The sequence below is a fragment of the Littorina saxatilis genome, linkage group LG16 (genome assembly GCF_037325665.1).
Source record: "Littorina saxatilis isolate snail1 linkage group LG16, US_GU_Lsax_2.0, whole genome shotgun sequence".
NCBI lineage: Eukaryota > Metazoa > Mollusca > Gastropoda > Littorinimorpha > Littorinidae > Littorina > Littorina saxatilis.
In genome coordinates, this window is record NC_090260.1 from 21,632,614 (window position 1) to 21,647,613 (window position 15,000).

The window sequence follows — 15,000 nt, forward strand, 5'->3', positions numbered from 1 at the left end:
TTCACAATCTAGTTAACAGAAACATACACACAGAATGGCACATCACCTGGTAAGCATGGTCTCGCATAACACATGTCCTAATTTGAAGCAGCCGAGTTTCCGCCAAGGTTCTGCTGACTTTGCGTCCCGTGATCAGATGCCTTTCTGAGGCGGAATCATGAATCTGATATTTTCCTGCGCTATGGTCAGAAGTTTGTGTAACTCCGCCTTCAGCGATCTGATGCCTTATCGTTGTTGAGACACGTGTTTTTCTTCCTTCGCCTTGAATGATCTGGTCTCTACCTGCCACAGAATCGCATGTCTGCTGTGGTGGTTGGGTCGAAGGGAAATTGTCGTTGGTCTGAAATAAAGGAATGACGTTCTGCTGTACTTGAATGGATTCATTTGATCGGCACAGCCCTTGATTTGATGCTCTACAGACCGTACCACCGTACATTTGCTGTTGTCTCAAGGAACGCAGTATTGGGTTGTTACTTTACTTGCAAGCATGCAGCAATGCACGTATGAAACGTCGTAACGCTGTTCATTTCATCAGAACACAGCGTGCGGCACTAAAATTAAACTTGGAGAATACATGGAATAAACTAATTTTCTTGGTGTTATTGAAGTGACTTATAAAAATGAATGACAAAATTGTGAATATTAATGGACACAGACTGCCGTTGCTATGGAAACAGCCGCCATATTGGATTTTTAGGAAACAGTTTTACAGCGACATCATACATCAGAAATGCATGATATTTGGCGCAAAGATACACATGACTAATATCTACTATCATATAGAACGATTTTTTTGACTGAAGACTACAGTTGAATTTAAATTAATTTTTGTAATAAGGATTAATGAATTTCTAACCACATATTCATGAATCCCTATTATGAAAATTAATTTCAATTCAACTGTAGTCTATTGTAAAAAAATCGTTCTATATGATTGTAGATATGAGTCATGTGTATCTTTGCGCCAAATATTATGCATTTCTGCTGTATGATGTTGCTGTAAAACCGTACATTTTGACTAAATGTTTTAACATAGATGGGGAATCGAAATGAGGGTCGTGGTGCATGTGTGTGTGTTCAGAGCGATTCAGAGAAAACTATTGGACCGATTTTCATGAAACTTTACATGAGAGTTTCTGAGTATGGTATCTACTGTCTTTAACCGCTAGGCTATTGCGCTCACCATGTAACACAAAAGTATCTGCGAAAGCACGCTGTGACAAACAGAAACAGACAGATGGAAAAGCAGATGACACAGCAGATGGAAAAACAGATGGAGTACCTGGTCATGCAGACACGCCTTAATCTGAAGCTGCCGACTTTCTTCCGTTCCCTCCTTGACAACAGTGGCAGACGAGCAATTTGAAGCCGCCATCGCTTCGTCAACCAGCTCTCTGTCGCTTGTTTGCATCTGGTCAGTTGGGTCACAATAACCTGCCTCAGATTGCAGCTGCAACACAGGAACACACATTTTAACAACCATGACATGTCTTCACCAACAAAAAAAAATAAAAAATTATAAAACGATCCAAATTTACGTTTATCTTATTCTCCATCATTTGCTGATTCCAAAAACATATAAATATGTTATATTTGGATTAAAAACAAGCTCTGAAAATTAAATATATAAAAATTATTATCAAAATTAAATTGTCCAAATCAATTTAAAAACACTTTCATCTTATTCCTTGTCGGTTCCTGATTCCAAAAACATATAGATATGATATGTTTGGATTAAAAACACGCTCAGAAAGTTAAAACAAAGAGAGGTACAGAAAAGCGTGCTATCCTTCTTAGCGCAACTACTACCCCGCTCTTCTTGTCAATTTCACTGCCTTTGCCATGAGCGGTGGACTGACGATGCTACGAGTATACGGTCTTGCTGAAAAATGGCATTGCGTTCAGTTTCATTCTGTGAGTTCGACAGCTACTTGACTAAATATTGTATTTTCGCCTTACGCGACTTGTTTTTAACTGCTCTCTCTTTGTTTTCCCTTTTTAGTAATTTTACATTAACATTTGACCAAATCAAGACGAGGGTTTTGTCTAACTGTATTTTGTGGATCTTTATTTTAAATCAGATCTTGAAAGTTGAAGATGATCAATATATGAATTTATAAAAAGTATACTGATGACTGATGTCTGTTGGTGAAGACATGACATGGTTGTTAAAATGTGTGTTCCTGTGTTGCAGCTGCAGTCTATGGTACATGATATGTATATATTTAATTTTCAGAGCTTGTTTTTAATCCGAATATAACATATTTATATGTTTTTGGAATCAGCAAATGATGGAGAATAAGATAAACGTAAATTTGGATCGTTTTATAAATTTTTATTTTTTTTTACAATTTTCAGATTTTTAATGACCAAAGTCATTGATTAATTTTTAAGCCACCAAGCTGAAATGCAATACCGAAGTCCGGGCTTCGTCGAAGATTACTTCACCAAAATTTCAACCAATTTGGTTGAAAAATGAGGGCGTGACAGTGCCGCCTCAACTTTCACGAAAAGCCGGATATGACGTCATCAAAGACATAATTTATCAAAAAAATGAAAAAAACGTTCGGGGATATCATACCTAGGAACTCTCATGTCAAATTTCATAAAGATCGGTCCAGTAGTTTGGTCTGAATTGCTCTACACGCACGCACACACGCACGCACACACATGTATACACCATGACCCTCGTTTCGATTCCCCCTCGATGTTAAAATATTTAGTCAAAACTTGACTAAATATAAAAAAAGAGCAAGAACTGAGAAGGGGAAACTCCTTAAATCCAATTCAATATCGAGGAATGGTTTCTAACAGTAACACAAAGACAGAGAAACTGAGAGACAGACAGCCAGACAAAAAAGAGTATACCTCCATGGTCACTGGTTGAAGCGGTTTCCATTCTACCTCTGCCTCCTTTACGACAATGGGTTGTCTTTCTTCTTCTTGAACGACAATGTCCTGTCCTTTTTCTTCCTCCTTTACACGAATCTGATGTCCTTCTTCCTCCTCCAAGACAATGACTTGTCCTACATCTTTTACAACAATCTGTTGTCTGTCCTCCTCATCTTCCTCTACAACAATGGGTTGTTCTTCCTCTTTCACAGCAATCTGCTGTATTTCCTGACCACCCTCCTGTACTACACTGGATTGTTCTTCTTCCTCCTTTACAACAATCTGTTGTACATATTCCTCTTTTACAGCAATCTGTTGTCTGTCCTCCTCCTCATCCTCTACAACTATGGATTGTTCTTCCTCCTCCTTTACAGCAATCTGTTGTTCATCATCCTCTTCCTTCTTGACAGCAATGTGCTGTCCTCTTTCTTCAAGTACCTCTTCTACAATGAGTCGTCCTTCTTCATCTTTTACAACAGTCTGCTGTTTGTCCTGCTCTACCACAATGGGTTCTTCTTCTTCACTCTTTACAACAATCTGTTGTACATCTTCGACTTCCTTCTTTACAGAAATCTGTGGACTTTCCCTTTCTGGGTCTTCTCTCTTGACATCAAGACCAGCACCCCCATCTCCTGATGTGACCATCTGTTCATTACGCAGCTCCATGGCCTGATACGGTTCCATAGTTCTCGCAACTCCACTTTCAGCGGTTTCCTCCTCTTCTAACAACTATAGTTGCATGCTCGCAGCAATGACGGAGGCTCGTAACAGGTCTGAAATCAAAGGAAAAAACACATATTTACATTACATAAAGGTACAGTGCTTTTTGTGTCAACAGTACATTGTCCTGTTTGGACATTTATTAATATCAAATCCTACCAGTGTGTAAATTATGGAGGCTATACATGTACATCCAGGACAAGCTCAACTGTCAACATTCAGATTTCCGCCATGGCCTGCTTGTCAGCCAACCGAACACTACTATTCACTAAGACTCAGGGATGCCATGGGAACTGAGAACAGTGATTTGGGAGTACATGAACTGTGGGTTGGGGGGGGGGGGGGAGCTGCCCTGAAGTATGTAATGTACGTAACAGACTAATTTAACACCTGACGCAGAAAATGTTCTTTGCCAGAATATATATTCTGCATGTATCCATGTACAGTACAACATACTACTTCTAGTTCTGACACTGACTGATCACACATTTTGTCATAAGGCCAAAAAAAATAATAGGTGTGGTTACGGTAACATAGCCCAAAAAAATAGGGTAGGAAGGTAGGCAATCACTTATTTTTTTTTTTTACTTTTTTTTTCTAATGTGTACAAATTAAACCTACTTGACAGGGAAATAAGTGTGCGACTCGGGCGCTTTCGCTTTCATTGCGTTTTCTGCACTCGTTTACTTGTTTTTTGGGGTATTTTTTTGACAAATGTAATAAAAAGTTATAGGGTCGGCCCCCAAAAATAGGGTAGGTCGGGTTACCGTAACCACACCTATTTTTTTTTTTAGGCCTAAACAGTTAAAAACATTTGTTGATTAATTACCCATGGACTCACAGTCACTGAATCAACATAAATCCATTTACTGCTAAGATTTTTTCCGTGATATGCGACATGATCTAGCTCCATTATTTTTGAGAGAGAGAGAGAGAGTCAGGGAGACAGAGTGAGAGAGAGCTGAGAGAGAGAGAAATAGTCAGGTGAAGAGAGAGAAATAGTCAGGTGACTTCACAGACCTCCCCTCCTCATAATGTCTACGATGCCAGTCAACAAGTCTTCCACTGGCGATGACGAATATGGAGGCTTTAGGTGAGTTTAGTTCACGAGCGCTCCCTGTACTTCTGAGGTAACCGTCAACGATCGAAGCGCTAGGTGGTATCCTTCGCTGCGCAAGTTCAGACTTTGCAAAAAACAATGGAAATAGCGTCGACGGTCAACAGGAGCCAGGTACAAATGATGGGGTTTGTATGCTGTGCATGATGACTTTTGACACCTAAAGAAGCTTCTTCCCATGCTGGTGCAGTAGCTGAAGTCTGTTTACATCCATCACCATCCTCCATTTAATGCAGAATCTAGTACGATCAGCAGATTCGGAACTACGGCTACTAAGCCCAACTCTGTGTGATCAGCAAAAACTATTCGTCATTTTCGTATCTTCTTTGACTTTAATCAATTAGTTATAATAGAGGTAAGCTTATATGAAGTTCTATCATTTTTGAGTTTTGTAACTCAATACGAAGACCACCTAATGAGTGTGTTGCATTTTCCACGACTAATTTTCTTTCCACAGCTTCTGAAGCCAGTGACGGGCTTTGAAGTAAGAGTTGCGTCCCTTTACTTGAAAAAAAAGCGGATGTTGGTGTTGGGCGCAAAGTAAGAATCCGGGGCAGAGTTGGAAAACTCGGGATTTCCCGAAACCTCATTTATTTTGATTTCCAACAAAGCGCCGCATTTTCGGAAACGAGCTGCCTCGTTCTAGAAATGGCAACCCTTCAACTGGCACAACAAAGTATACCCTTTTCACAGGTCATGAATAAGGTATACAGGGGAAGTCTTGAATTGGGGGTGTGGGGGTACACTGTGTAACAATTCTCTCAGTGACACTCAGCGCATGCAGCTAGCTAGTTGCTGCTGTCTCGATCTATTTTGAACAGAATGATTTTTTTTCTCAGAGTAGAGTGTTAGTTTGTTACAACAGGCTGAAATCATCTTTAATTTGAATCAACATTTTGCAACAATCAATCACATCAATATAGCGCACAGACTCAGTTGCACATTGCGTTTCAAGAGCCGCCCTAGATTACCATGCAGTGACAAGAGCCTACTCAGGAAAGGGACGTAATGCTGTCTCTACAGCCCAGAGAGACTGTGTGTGAGTTTAATCAGTTAAGGGCTGAGTAAAAAATTATTACAATCGATAGTTACCAGTGAAAAGTTATATCGGAACACTCTTGTTGTGTTTTTGTTGTTGTAAAATGTAAGATCTGAAACGTTAAAAATTACGTAAAATTGGTGCGTTTGGGTCGAGTGGGATGGGTCGTTGAACTGTGTTGTTACAGCCCGCCGAAGTTATCAAAAGTGATTTTGCTTTTTGTAATTCGGTTGGTATGGTGCGTTATACAATGCATCTGCTTTTTCAAGACTAAGCATTGATCACTTTAAAACACAAGGATCATCATAGGCCATCATGACTTGTATCATTTTACATCGCATTCTAAGAAAGAGAAGAATTCTCACTATGCGCGCGGTACATTTCTAGAATCGCGTAGCGCAAAGTTGGAATTCCTACAATGGCGGCCATTGTTGGAATTCCAACAAAGCGCAGGTCATTTCCGGAAATAATTCCGGAATAATTTTTGACCTGTTGACTATATATATACACTTGTGTGTTTGTGTTTGTGTGTGTGTGTGCATTTCCGGAAAAGCGCCGATGATGAGATGGGTCGCAACATTTACATGGTTTCTTAAATTCTAACTTTGCATAAATTTATAATGAAAAGAGTCCATCTATCTTTCTTGCAGTTTATTTCACAAACAAAATCATTTATCGTTTTATTTATTTATTTATTGAGTGTTTTTTGTGTGAAAACGTAACATTTCAATCAGAAATGTAGCAAGTTTATTACACTTTTACTTTTTGTTCTTTATTTATCATTCCGGTTACAAATTTCCATTTGATGTTTCAAATGCTCAGATTTTCAAAAATTCCATAGTATGTGTGTGTATGTGTGTGTGTGTGTGTGTGTGTGTGTGTGTGTGTGTGTGTGTGTAACTTTCTCCAATCTGTTAAAATCAGAATGCAAAATGAGGGAAAACTGGTATGGTTTTTTTAATTTGAAGAATTTGACAAGTTTACTGTAACTGATTTTTTATTGTTCAGCACAAAGTGGCATGCTAATATCAGGAAATTTACAAATGTCCTGGTTTTGAGAATTTACTGTAACAAAAGCAAGGAAAAGAAAGCCAACAAAGAATTTCAGGTGGCAGCCCAAATTTTTGACCTGTTGACTATATATATACACTTGTGTGTTTGTGTTTGTGTGTTTGTGTGTGTGTGTGTGTGTGTGAGTGAGAGAGATAGAGGCAGGTGAGTGTGGAGAGTCAGTATTGTCCTATGATTGTAAGTACACATATACATGTAATATGTAAGCACAGGTATATTATCTTAAAGTAATGAACTTGTGATGTAAGCTAGTAGCTTAAAGATGTGTACTGAGATGACTGCAGTTATACTTAACATCACATGTACACACACACACACACACACACACACACACACACACACACACACACACACTGACACATACAGACAGACACACCCACACATTCAGTTTCAAAGTTCCCCGTTTTAATGTTTTGCACGTAGAGACTTTGAACATCTACTCATTGGAAGCTAAACAGACATCCTTCATTTCGAAAGAGAATTCAAAGACCAGGGAATGATGATTCGGAATCACAGTACAAAGACAATTATCTACGCTCTGCAAATGGAAATGTATGTAGATTCAACGATTTAAAGAACCTGAGTAAGCCTTATCAATTTCGCAAATTAATTATAAAGGTAAAATATGTGGAGCCGGTTGTAGTTAAATTTTGGGAACATAAATTTGATTTCAGGCCGGGAAAAGAGCAATGGTTAATGGTAAACAAAGTAACCACTGAAACAAGATTGCGAATGTTGCATTGGAAAATATTGCACAATATTTACCCCACAAATATTTTATTGTATAAAATAGGCATTTCCGAGAGTAATTGCTGTACTTACTGTGAGAACGAAATTGATTATATTGAACATTTTTTTTACTTTTGCCCGAAAATTATGTGTAGTGGTGGAGTGGAAGGGTAGTAGTAGATACACGAAGCCCAAGTCCAAGCGTCTTGTTTCAACTTTTTATTCAAGAAAACAATGCAAGGAAACGTAGAGGCCGAAGGCGAAACCCGTAGCAAGCAAAGCATGTGTAGTGTCGTGTTCAGCTGCTAGGAGCGAATGCATCCTCATGCCGGTGTCCGGCCTATACTTATAGCCCCGGCGCGGACTGCACAGAAAGCACCGTCCGCCGAGAATAAAAATCGCCTGAATACGGCCAGAAACACGGAATCTGTGTTTCTTACACTTGCTTTACCCTACGTTATTTAAACAAATACATAACCAATCATAACAAACAATACATCAAATTAAAGCTACGACCTTTAGCTTTCCATTGCAATAGATCACATTTCGTAAAAACTTATATTTATTTAGTAGGATGCAAAAACAATGGTCCTAGTGAAGGCACTGAACCAACTTCAGTGCGAAAAATTACAAAACTCTCTAAACTGGAATAATGGACAAACTCATAAATCATACAGATAAAAAGAAGAACCCTAGACAAACATCATGATATGCGTTACTTGGGGGAAAATTATACATTGACTTAGTACGAAGCGGTAAAGTCCGAAAGTAAATGGAATCGGCTAAATTCCTGCGCGAGTACCTGTCTGCATAAATTAGCAATCTTTGCAGAGGAACCAAGCATCACTCATTACAACCAAATCCTTATAAACAAACTAAAATCATATGCAACATAGGTACGGGATATGTAATAGTGATACAAAAATGACAAAACAATGATTGAAAAGACAAAGATGAGTTTGTGAGAATCAATTTCTCTCGACGATACATGAAAACCGGTCAAGGTCAGAGTGACGCTTTGGTCAGTTCGAAGCATTATCGTAAATAACACAATAATATGCAGCCATCCAGCCTAATCAGTGACTTCTATGCAAACCTAAATATAATTAGGACCGTATCAAAGATAAAAGGGACTTTGAAAGATAGAAGTTAGGTAGATATATAAAGAAAGGTATTTTATTAGAATTTGCGCCGGCAATGGTGCGCGCGCAGCATCGTATCGTCTGCTATGGGGTGTGTGATCCCGTTTGTACTGTACACAAGGCTGTTTCGCTATGCGATGATTAGAGTGTTTAGGGTAGCGAAGTGCACTTTGCTACATCCCCCCCAACTCTTTTACATATCAGCGGCCGCGCTGATTTTAAGAAAAACAGGAAAGCCTAAGGGCTGAATTTATCAAACCATCTTAGATTATCCAAAAAGAGAAAAATTGCGAAAACTTTGCCTATGACTTTCACATATGTCACTGAGAAAATCGACAGTTACAAAAACATGTTCTCGTGATCAGTACCAGCTTTGCTAAATCAAAAGTGAGGCCTGCATTTTACAAAGTGTCTCACATATGATCAAAGTACTGCGTCAAAAACATAAAAGTGCAAACAATCAGGAATTTCATGGGAAAACATTGCTACATTTATCAAATTTTCTCCACTGAGAAAAAGTAACACAATGTCAACACTACCATACAAACATGCAACCTTCATCCCCATCAACCCGTTTAGTTGATAATATAGGATTTCTCTTTCAATGTGGGTTCTTGTATGCACAAGCTCAACACTCACAAAAACTCTCGCTCACGGCTTTACAGTAAAGGCTGTGTTTAAGACGTATTTTAGGTGAAAAACGTAACAGTTACAAAATGGACAGATTCACTAATGAATGACGTAGTTACCTGACACTGTTAAAATGATACATCATGTACAATACACCTGACACAATGCAATGACATCCAACATTACAAATGATCTGTACCAAGCCTATTTAAAGGTAACAAGGTAAATCATAACTTAGTTTACGCTTAAGAGAGCAATTAAGAAAGTGATGATACAGGGCCTTATTTGAAGGTCAGCAAGTATTCACTAAATTACTTTCAACCCTAGGTGGCAATTACCATCAGATTTGTAGTATCTGCTTGTGCCAAAAAAAAAAATCTTTCAATAAGCGCAAACATCCGCCAACACATTCCACTCAAAGCATCATGACAAATAATCGCAACAATCAATATCAATCATACCAATGCAAGAAACATGGCATAGCATACATGAAAATGAACATTATCAAACATCAACAAATTAAACGGCAACAAAACACCCGGCAGTAAACACACCTGCGAGTCTCTTCGTGGACGCAACACTTGCGTCACTTCACTGCCGCGAACACCGAGGAAAGTCTTATGTAATACCACATGGCTAACGTCACCAGCCCAAGTCTGTATCCGTCAAGTCCGATATGACGTGTCACACTAGCTAAGAATGGGATTGCACGCGCTACAGCCACTCGAGTACAGTATATACACTGGCTGAGTCCTGTAGGCTCTCTACACCGTCATACAGTCCGTTGAATAAGGGCTATAGTCACACTCACCAAATGGGCACCACACAGTTCCATCAAGGTCACACAACCGCAAAATAACACTTCGTCGAAGGTGGCGGCCGGCTTTTCTCGCAGGAAGCGGCACATGTCACGCTTCAGGGATTGTGGGTGGAGTCCTGTGGCGAAGGTCTTGCGCAGCGTATTGTCGTTCAGTGTGTTGGCCTCGGCAGCATTGGTCTTGGCCCACGCAGCGCGTAGGTGGCTGGCGTACTCGCTAACGGACTCGCCGAGACCCTGTTGTCGCCTGTGGAAAGCGGCAGCCAGTGCGACACTATCTCGCTGGTCGCCCCACGTCTGCTCCAAGATGGCGTAAATTTTGGCCGGCGTGTTGACCTCTGCTGCTGGTCGCCTGATGACCTCCTGTCGAGCCCTTCCGTCCAGCGCTCCAAGGATCCATGCCGCTGCAGCAAGTGCAGGGACCGTCTGTAGCTGCAGGATCAGCTTGGCCTCTTGGATAAAAGTCTCGGCGCAGTCGCCCTCGCCGGTGAAACGCCTCAGCTTGCAGAGCCGCAGGTTGGGGGTGTTTGCCTCGTCCGCCATGTTTGCCTGTACTGTCTTCTTTCAGTTGATGCTTCTGTATCCTGCTGCGCAGCGCCAAATGTAGTGGTGGAGTGGAAGGGTAGTAGTAGATACACGAAGCCCAAGTCCAAGCGTCTTGTTTCAACTTTTTATTCAAGAAAACAATGCAAGGAAACGTAGAGGCCGAAGGCGAAACCCGTAGCAAGCAAAGCAAGTGTAGTGTCGTGTTCAGCTGCTAGGAGCGAATGCATCCTCATGCCGGTGTCCGGCCTATACTTATAGCCCCGGCGCGGACTGCACAGAAAGCACCGTCCGCCGAGAATAAAAATCGCCTGAATACGGCCAGAAACACGGAATCTGTGTTTCTTACACTTGCTTTACCCTACGTTATTTAAACAAATACATAACCAATCATAACAAACAATACATCAAATTAAAGCTACGACCTTTAGCTTTCCATTGCAATAGATCACATTTCGTAAAAACTTATATTTATTTAGTAGGATGCAAAAACAATGGTCCTAGTGAAGGCACTGAACCAACTTCAGTGCGGAAAATTACAAAACTCTCTAAACTGGAATAATGGACAAACTCATAAATCATACAGATAAAAAGAAGAACCCTAGACAAACATCATGATATGCGTTACTTGGGGGAAAATTATACATTGACTTAGTACGAAGCGGTAAAGTCCGAAAGTAAATGGAATCGGCTAAATTCCTGCGCGAGTACCTGTCTGCATAAATTAGCAATCTTTGCAGAGGAACCAAGCATCACTCATTACAACCAAATCCTTATAAACAAACTAAAATCATATGCAACATAGGTACGGGATATGTAATAGTGATACAAAAATGACAAAACAATGATTGAAAAGACAAAGATGAGTTTGTGAGAATCAATTTCTCTCGACGATACATGAAAACCGGTCAAGGTCAGAGTGACGCTTTGGTCAGTTCGAAGCATTATCGTAAATAACACAATAATATGCAGCCATCCAGCCTAATCAGTGACTTCTATGCAAACCTAAATATAATTAGGACCGTATCAAAGATAAAAGGGACTTTGAAAGATAGAAGTTAGGTAGATATATAAAGAAAGGTATTTTATTAGAATTTGCGCCGGCAATGGTGCGCGCGCAGCATCGTATCGTCTGCTATGGGGTGTGTGATCCCGTTTGTACTGTACACAAGGCTGTTTCGCTATGCGATGATTAGAGTGTTTAGGGTAGCGAAGTGCACTTTGCTACATATGTCCATTTGGAAATGCGTTGAGGATAAAGTGAATTGTAAATATAATATGATTATTAAAATTACCGTAAAGGAAGTTTTTTTGGGCGTATTTGAAAATTCACAAAGTTCCAAGGCACTAATAAGTTATGTACATTTTTGATTGTGATAGCCAAAATGTGTGTTGGTATTTATAGATATAGTTCCCCTCTGGATATTTTATGCATTTTTGAGAGGGAATTGTTATTTAGAAAAGTTGTTTAAAATACATTTAGATATAGTAATATTAATGTTATAGTAAAAACATTACTAAAAAAAAAAAAAAAATAAAAAAAAATAACAAACAAACAAACAAACAAAGACAATTATTTTGACGCTGTTCTTGACTAGTTTTGTAATATACAGGCATGGTACTGAAGGAATGGCAATTTCAGCGGAAATGAAGCTGACGACTTTTTACTAATTCAAATGTGTTTAGTGCCCTCTCCTTGAAGCTGAGAGGGATATAAGTGAAAGATAACAAGGCTTGAGTAAGAAAAAATAATAATCTCAAGTCAATCAGCAGATTGTTTTTAATTTTTTTAAAAAATAAATTTATTTTTTTATTTTTTATTTTTTTATTTATTTATTTTTTTTTGGATTTTCGTTTTCGGCGGATTTCCGCCGATCGGCAGAAGAGTACCATGCCTGAAATTATAAACCAAGGAAAGTATTGAAGATATTGCAGGTATGAAGAACAAACACAGTTTAACGTCGTTTTCAACCACGAGGGTTATATCGCGACGGGGAAAGGGGGGAGATGGGATAGAGCCACTTGTCAATTGTTTCTTGTTCACAAAAGCACTAATCAAAAATTTGCTCCAGGGGCTTGCAACGTAGTACAATGTATTCTTTCTTTATTTGGTGTTTAACGTCGTTTTCAACCACGAAGGTTATATCGCGACGGGAGCCACTAGATTGCCAATTTTAAAGTCTTAGGTATGACCCGGCCGGGTTTCGAACCCACGACCTCCCGATCACGGGGCGGACGCCTTACCACTAGGCCAACCGTGCCGGTCTATGCAGGCAGATGAGCAACTTCAACATTAATACAATCGAACCCCCTTTAACCTTTACCGGATAACACTTTGGACTACACAGTCCAGATGTTGTGGGTCGTGTACGACCCATGATACTTCCCAAAGAAGGATTCAACGTAAAAAGTATGGGTCGTACACGACCCACGCCATCCAAATAAGGATAAATTCTTTACCGCCTCTTTGCAGAGTATGGGACGTACACGACCCACGCCATCCGAAATAGGGATACAAACCGTAAAATGCCTTCTTTAATTCCATATGGGTCGTCCACGACCCACAATATTCGGACTGTGTAGTTCAAATGACGTCATTGTTTATTTGTTTGTTTTCAAAGATAATCCTTTAAAAAATGGTCGATATAAAGGTTCTGTGTTGTTTGAGGATTACATGAAACATTCCAGAAGTGTTGTTTTTTTAGAGATACAGACAGTCTTTTGATGCTCTGGGTCTTTCTTTCTTTCTTTATTTGGTGTTTAACGTCGTTTTCAACCACGAAGGGTTATATCGCGACGGGGAAAGGGGGGGAGATGGGATAGAGCCACTTGTTAATTGTTTCTTGTTCACAAAAGCATTAATCAAAAAATTGCTTCAGGGGCTTGCAACGTAGTACAATATATGACCTTACTGGGAGAATGCAAGTTTCCAGTACAAAGGACTTAACATTTCTTACATACGGCTTGACTAAAGTCTTTACAAACATTGACTATATTCTATACAAGAAAAAAAGGGTAAAAAGAGAAACAGAATCCGTTAGTCGCCTCTTACGACATGCTGGGGAGCATCGGGTAAATTCTTCCCCCTAACCCACGGGGGGGGGGGGGGGTGGGGGGGGGGGGATGTTCTGGGTCGTTCACGACCCAGGAAGCACAGTTAAGGTGAAAGGGCTCCACAAATCTGAGATAATTTTGTTTTAAAAAGGAGATTGTCGCAAAATGGTAGTACATTTACAGAGATAGTGGATAGAAAATCCGAGAGTTAGAAGGATGAACTCTTTCATCAGAGCAGCCCTGAAAGTCCAACAAATGGTGTACTGGCATTTGGCAAGTGATTCTGAAAATTTACTCGCCAGAGAGCAAACTTTACTAGCCAAAAAAACCAATTTGTTTCAGCAACTTTACTATCATTTGGCGAGTAGATGAACATTTCTACTCACAAGTTACATGGCCATGGCAAAAGAAAAAAACAACTAAAATACTCGCCACCTTCAGGCATGCAAAGGGACTTTCTTTCTTTCTTTATTTGGTGTTTAACGTCGTTTTCAACCATTCAAGGTTATATCGCGACGGGGAAAGGGGGGAGATGGGATAGAGCCACTTGTTAATTGTTTCTTGTTCACAAAAGCACTAATCAAAAATTTGCTCCAGGGGCTTGCAACGTAGTACAATATATTACCTTACTGGGAGAATGCAAGTTTCCAGTACAAAGGACTTAACATTTCTTACATACTGCTTGACTAAAATCTTTACAAACATTGACTTTCTTTCTTTCTTTATTTGGTGTTTAACGTCGTTTTCAACCACGAAGGTTATAACGCGGCGACAAACATTGACTATATTCTATACAAGAAACACTTAACAAGGGTAAAAGGAGAAACAGAATCCGTTAGTCGCCTCTTACGACATGCTGGGGAGCATCGGGTAAAATCTTCCCCCTAACCCGCTGGGGGTATGCAAAGGGACTTAACTATGCTGGAACTAAAAGAGCAGTTTGTAAAATGCAACACATTTGCTTTCAAAGGTTTGTAAACATCCCTAAAGAAAATGTTCGTTGTTACTCAAAACTGGCAAACATTTACAAAATTAAAAAAAAAATAGTTCACATGCAACAAACCGGCAACACATCCAACTCTCTCTCTCTCTCTCTCTCTTTCTCTCTATCACACACAAACACACACACACATACACTAATGAACACTTCATTAACAATGCAGAAAATGATACACATAACGCTATATAATATTATTTTATCTGTGTGTGTGTGCGTGTGTGCGTGCGCGGTAACCGTGTGCGTGCA

The 15,000-nt window shown here is 39.7% G+C and overlaps 2 protein-coding genes across 2 annotated transcripts in view; both read right to left on the reverse strand.

The window, feature by feature from the left end:
- Positions 1-8,797, reverse strand: part of LOC138951481 (zinc finger protein 90-like) — an 11,737-nt gene extending 2,940 nt beyond the window's left edge. The window contains exons 1-4 of the mRNA XM_070323083.1: positions 4,633-8,797; positions 2,869-3,665; positions 1,283-1,450; positions 47-340 (exon numbers count right to left, since the gene is read on the reverse strand). Of these exons, the coding sequence (XP_070179184.1) occupies positions 47-340; positions 1,283-1,450; positions 2,869-3,576 (1,170 nt within the window). The 5' untranslated portion in view covers positions 3,577-3,665; positions 4,633-8,797. The remainder of the gene's footprint in view (positions 1-46; positions 341-1,282; positions 1,451-2,868; positions 3,666-4,632) is intronic.
- A 3,708-nt stretch (positions 8,798-12,505) lies between these two features.
- LOC138951488 (zinc finger protein 436-like) overlaps positions 12,506-15,000 on the reverse strand; it is a 7,260-nt gene continuing 4,765 nt past the window's right edge. Inside the window, exon 4 of the mRNA XM_070323092.1 lies at positions 12,506-15,000. This exon is cut by the window's right edge and continues 1,159 nt beyond it. The gene's annotated coding sequence lies outside the window, so the exon portion shown is untranslated.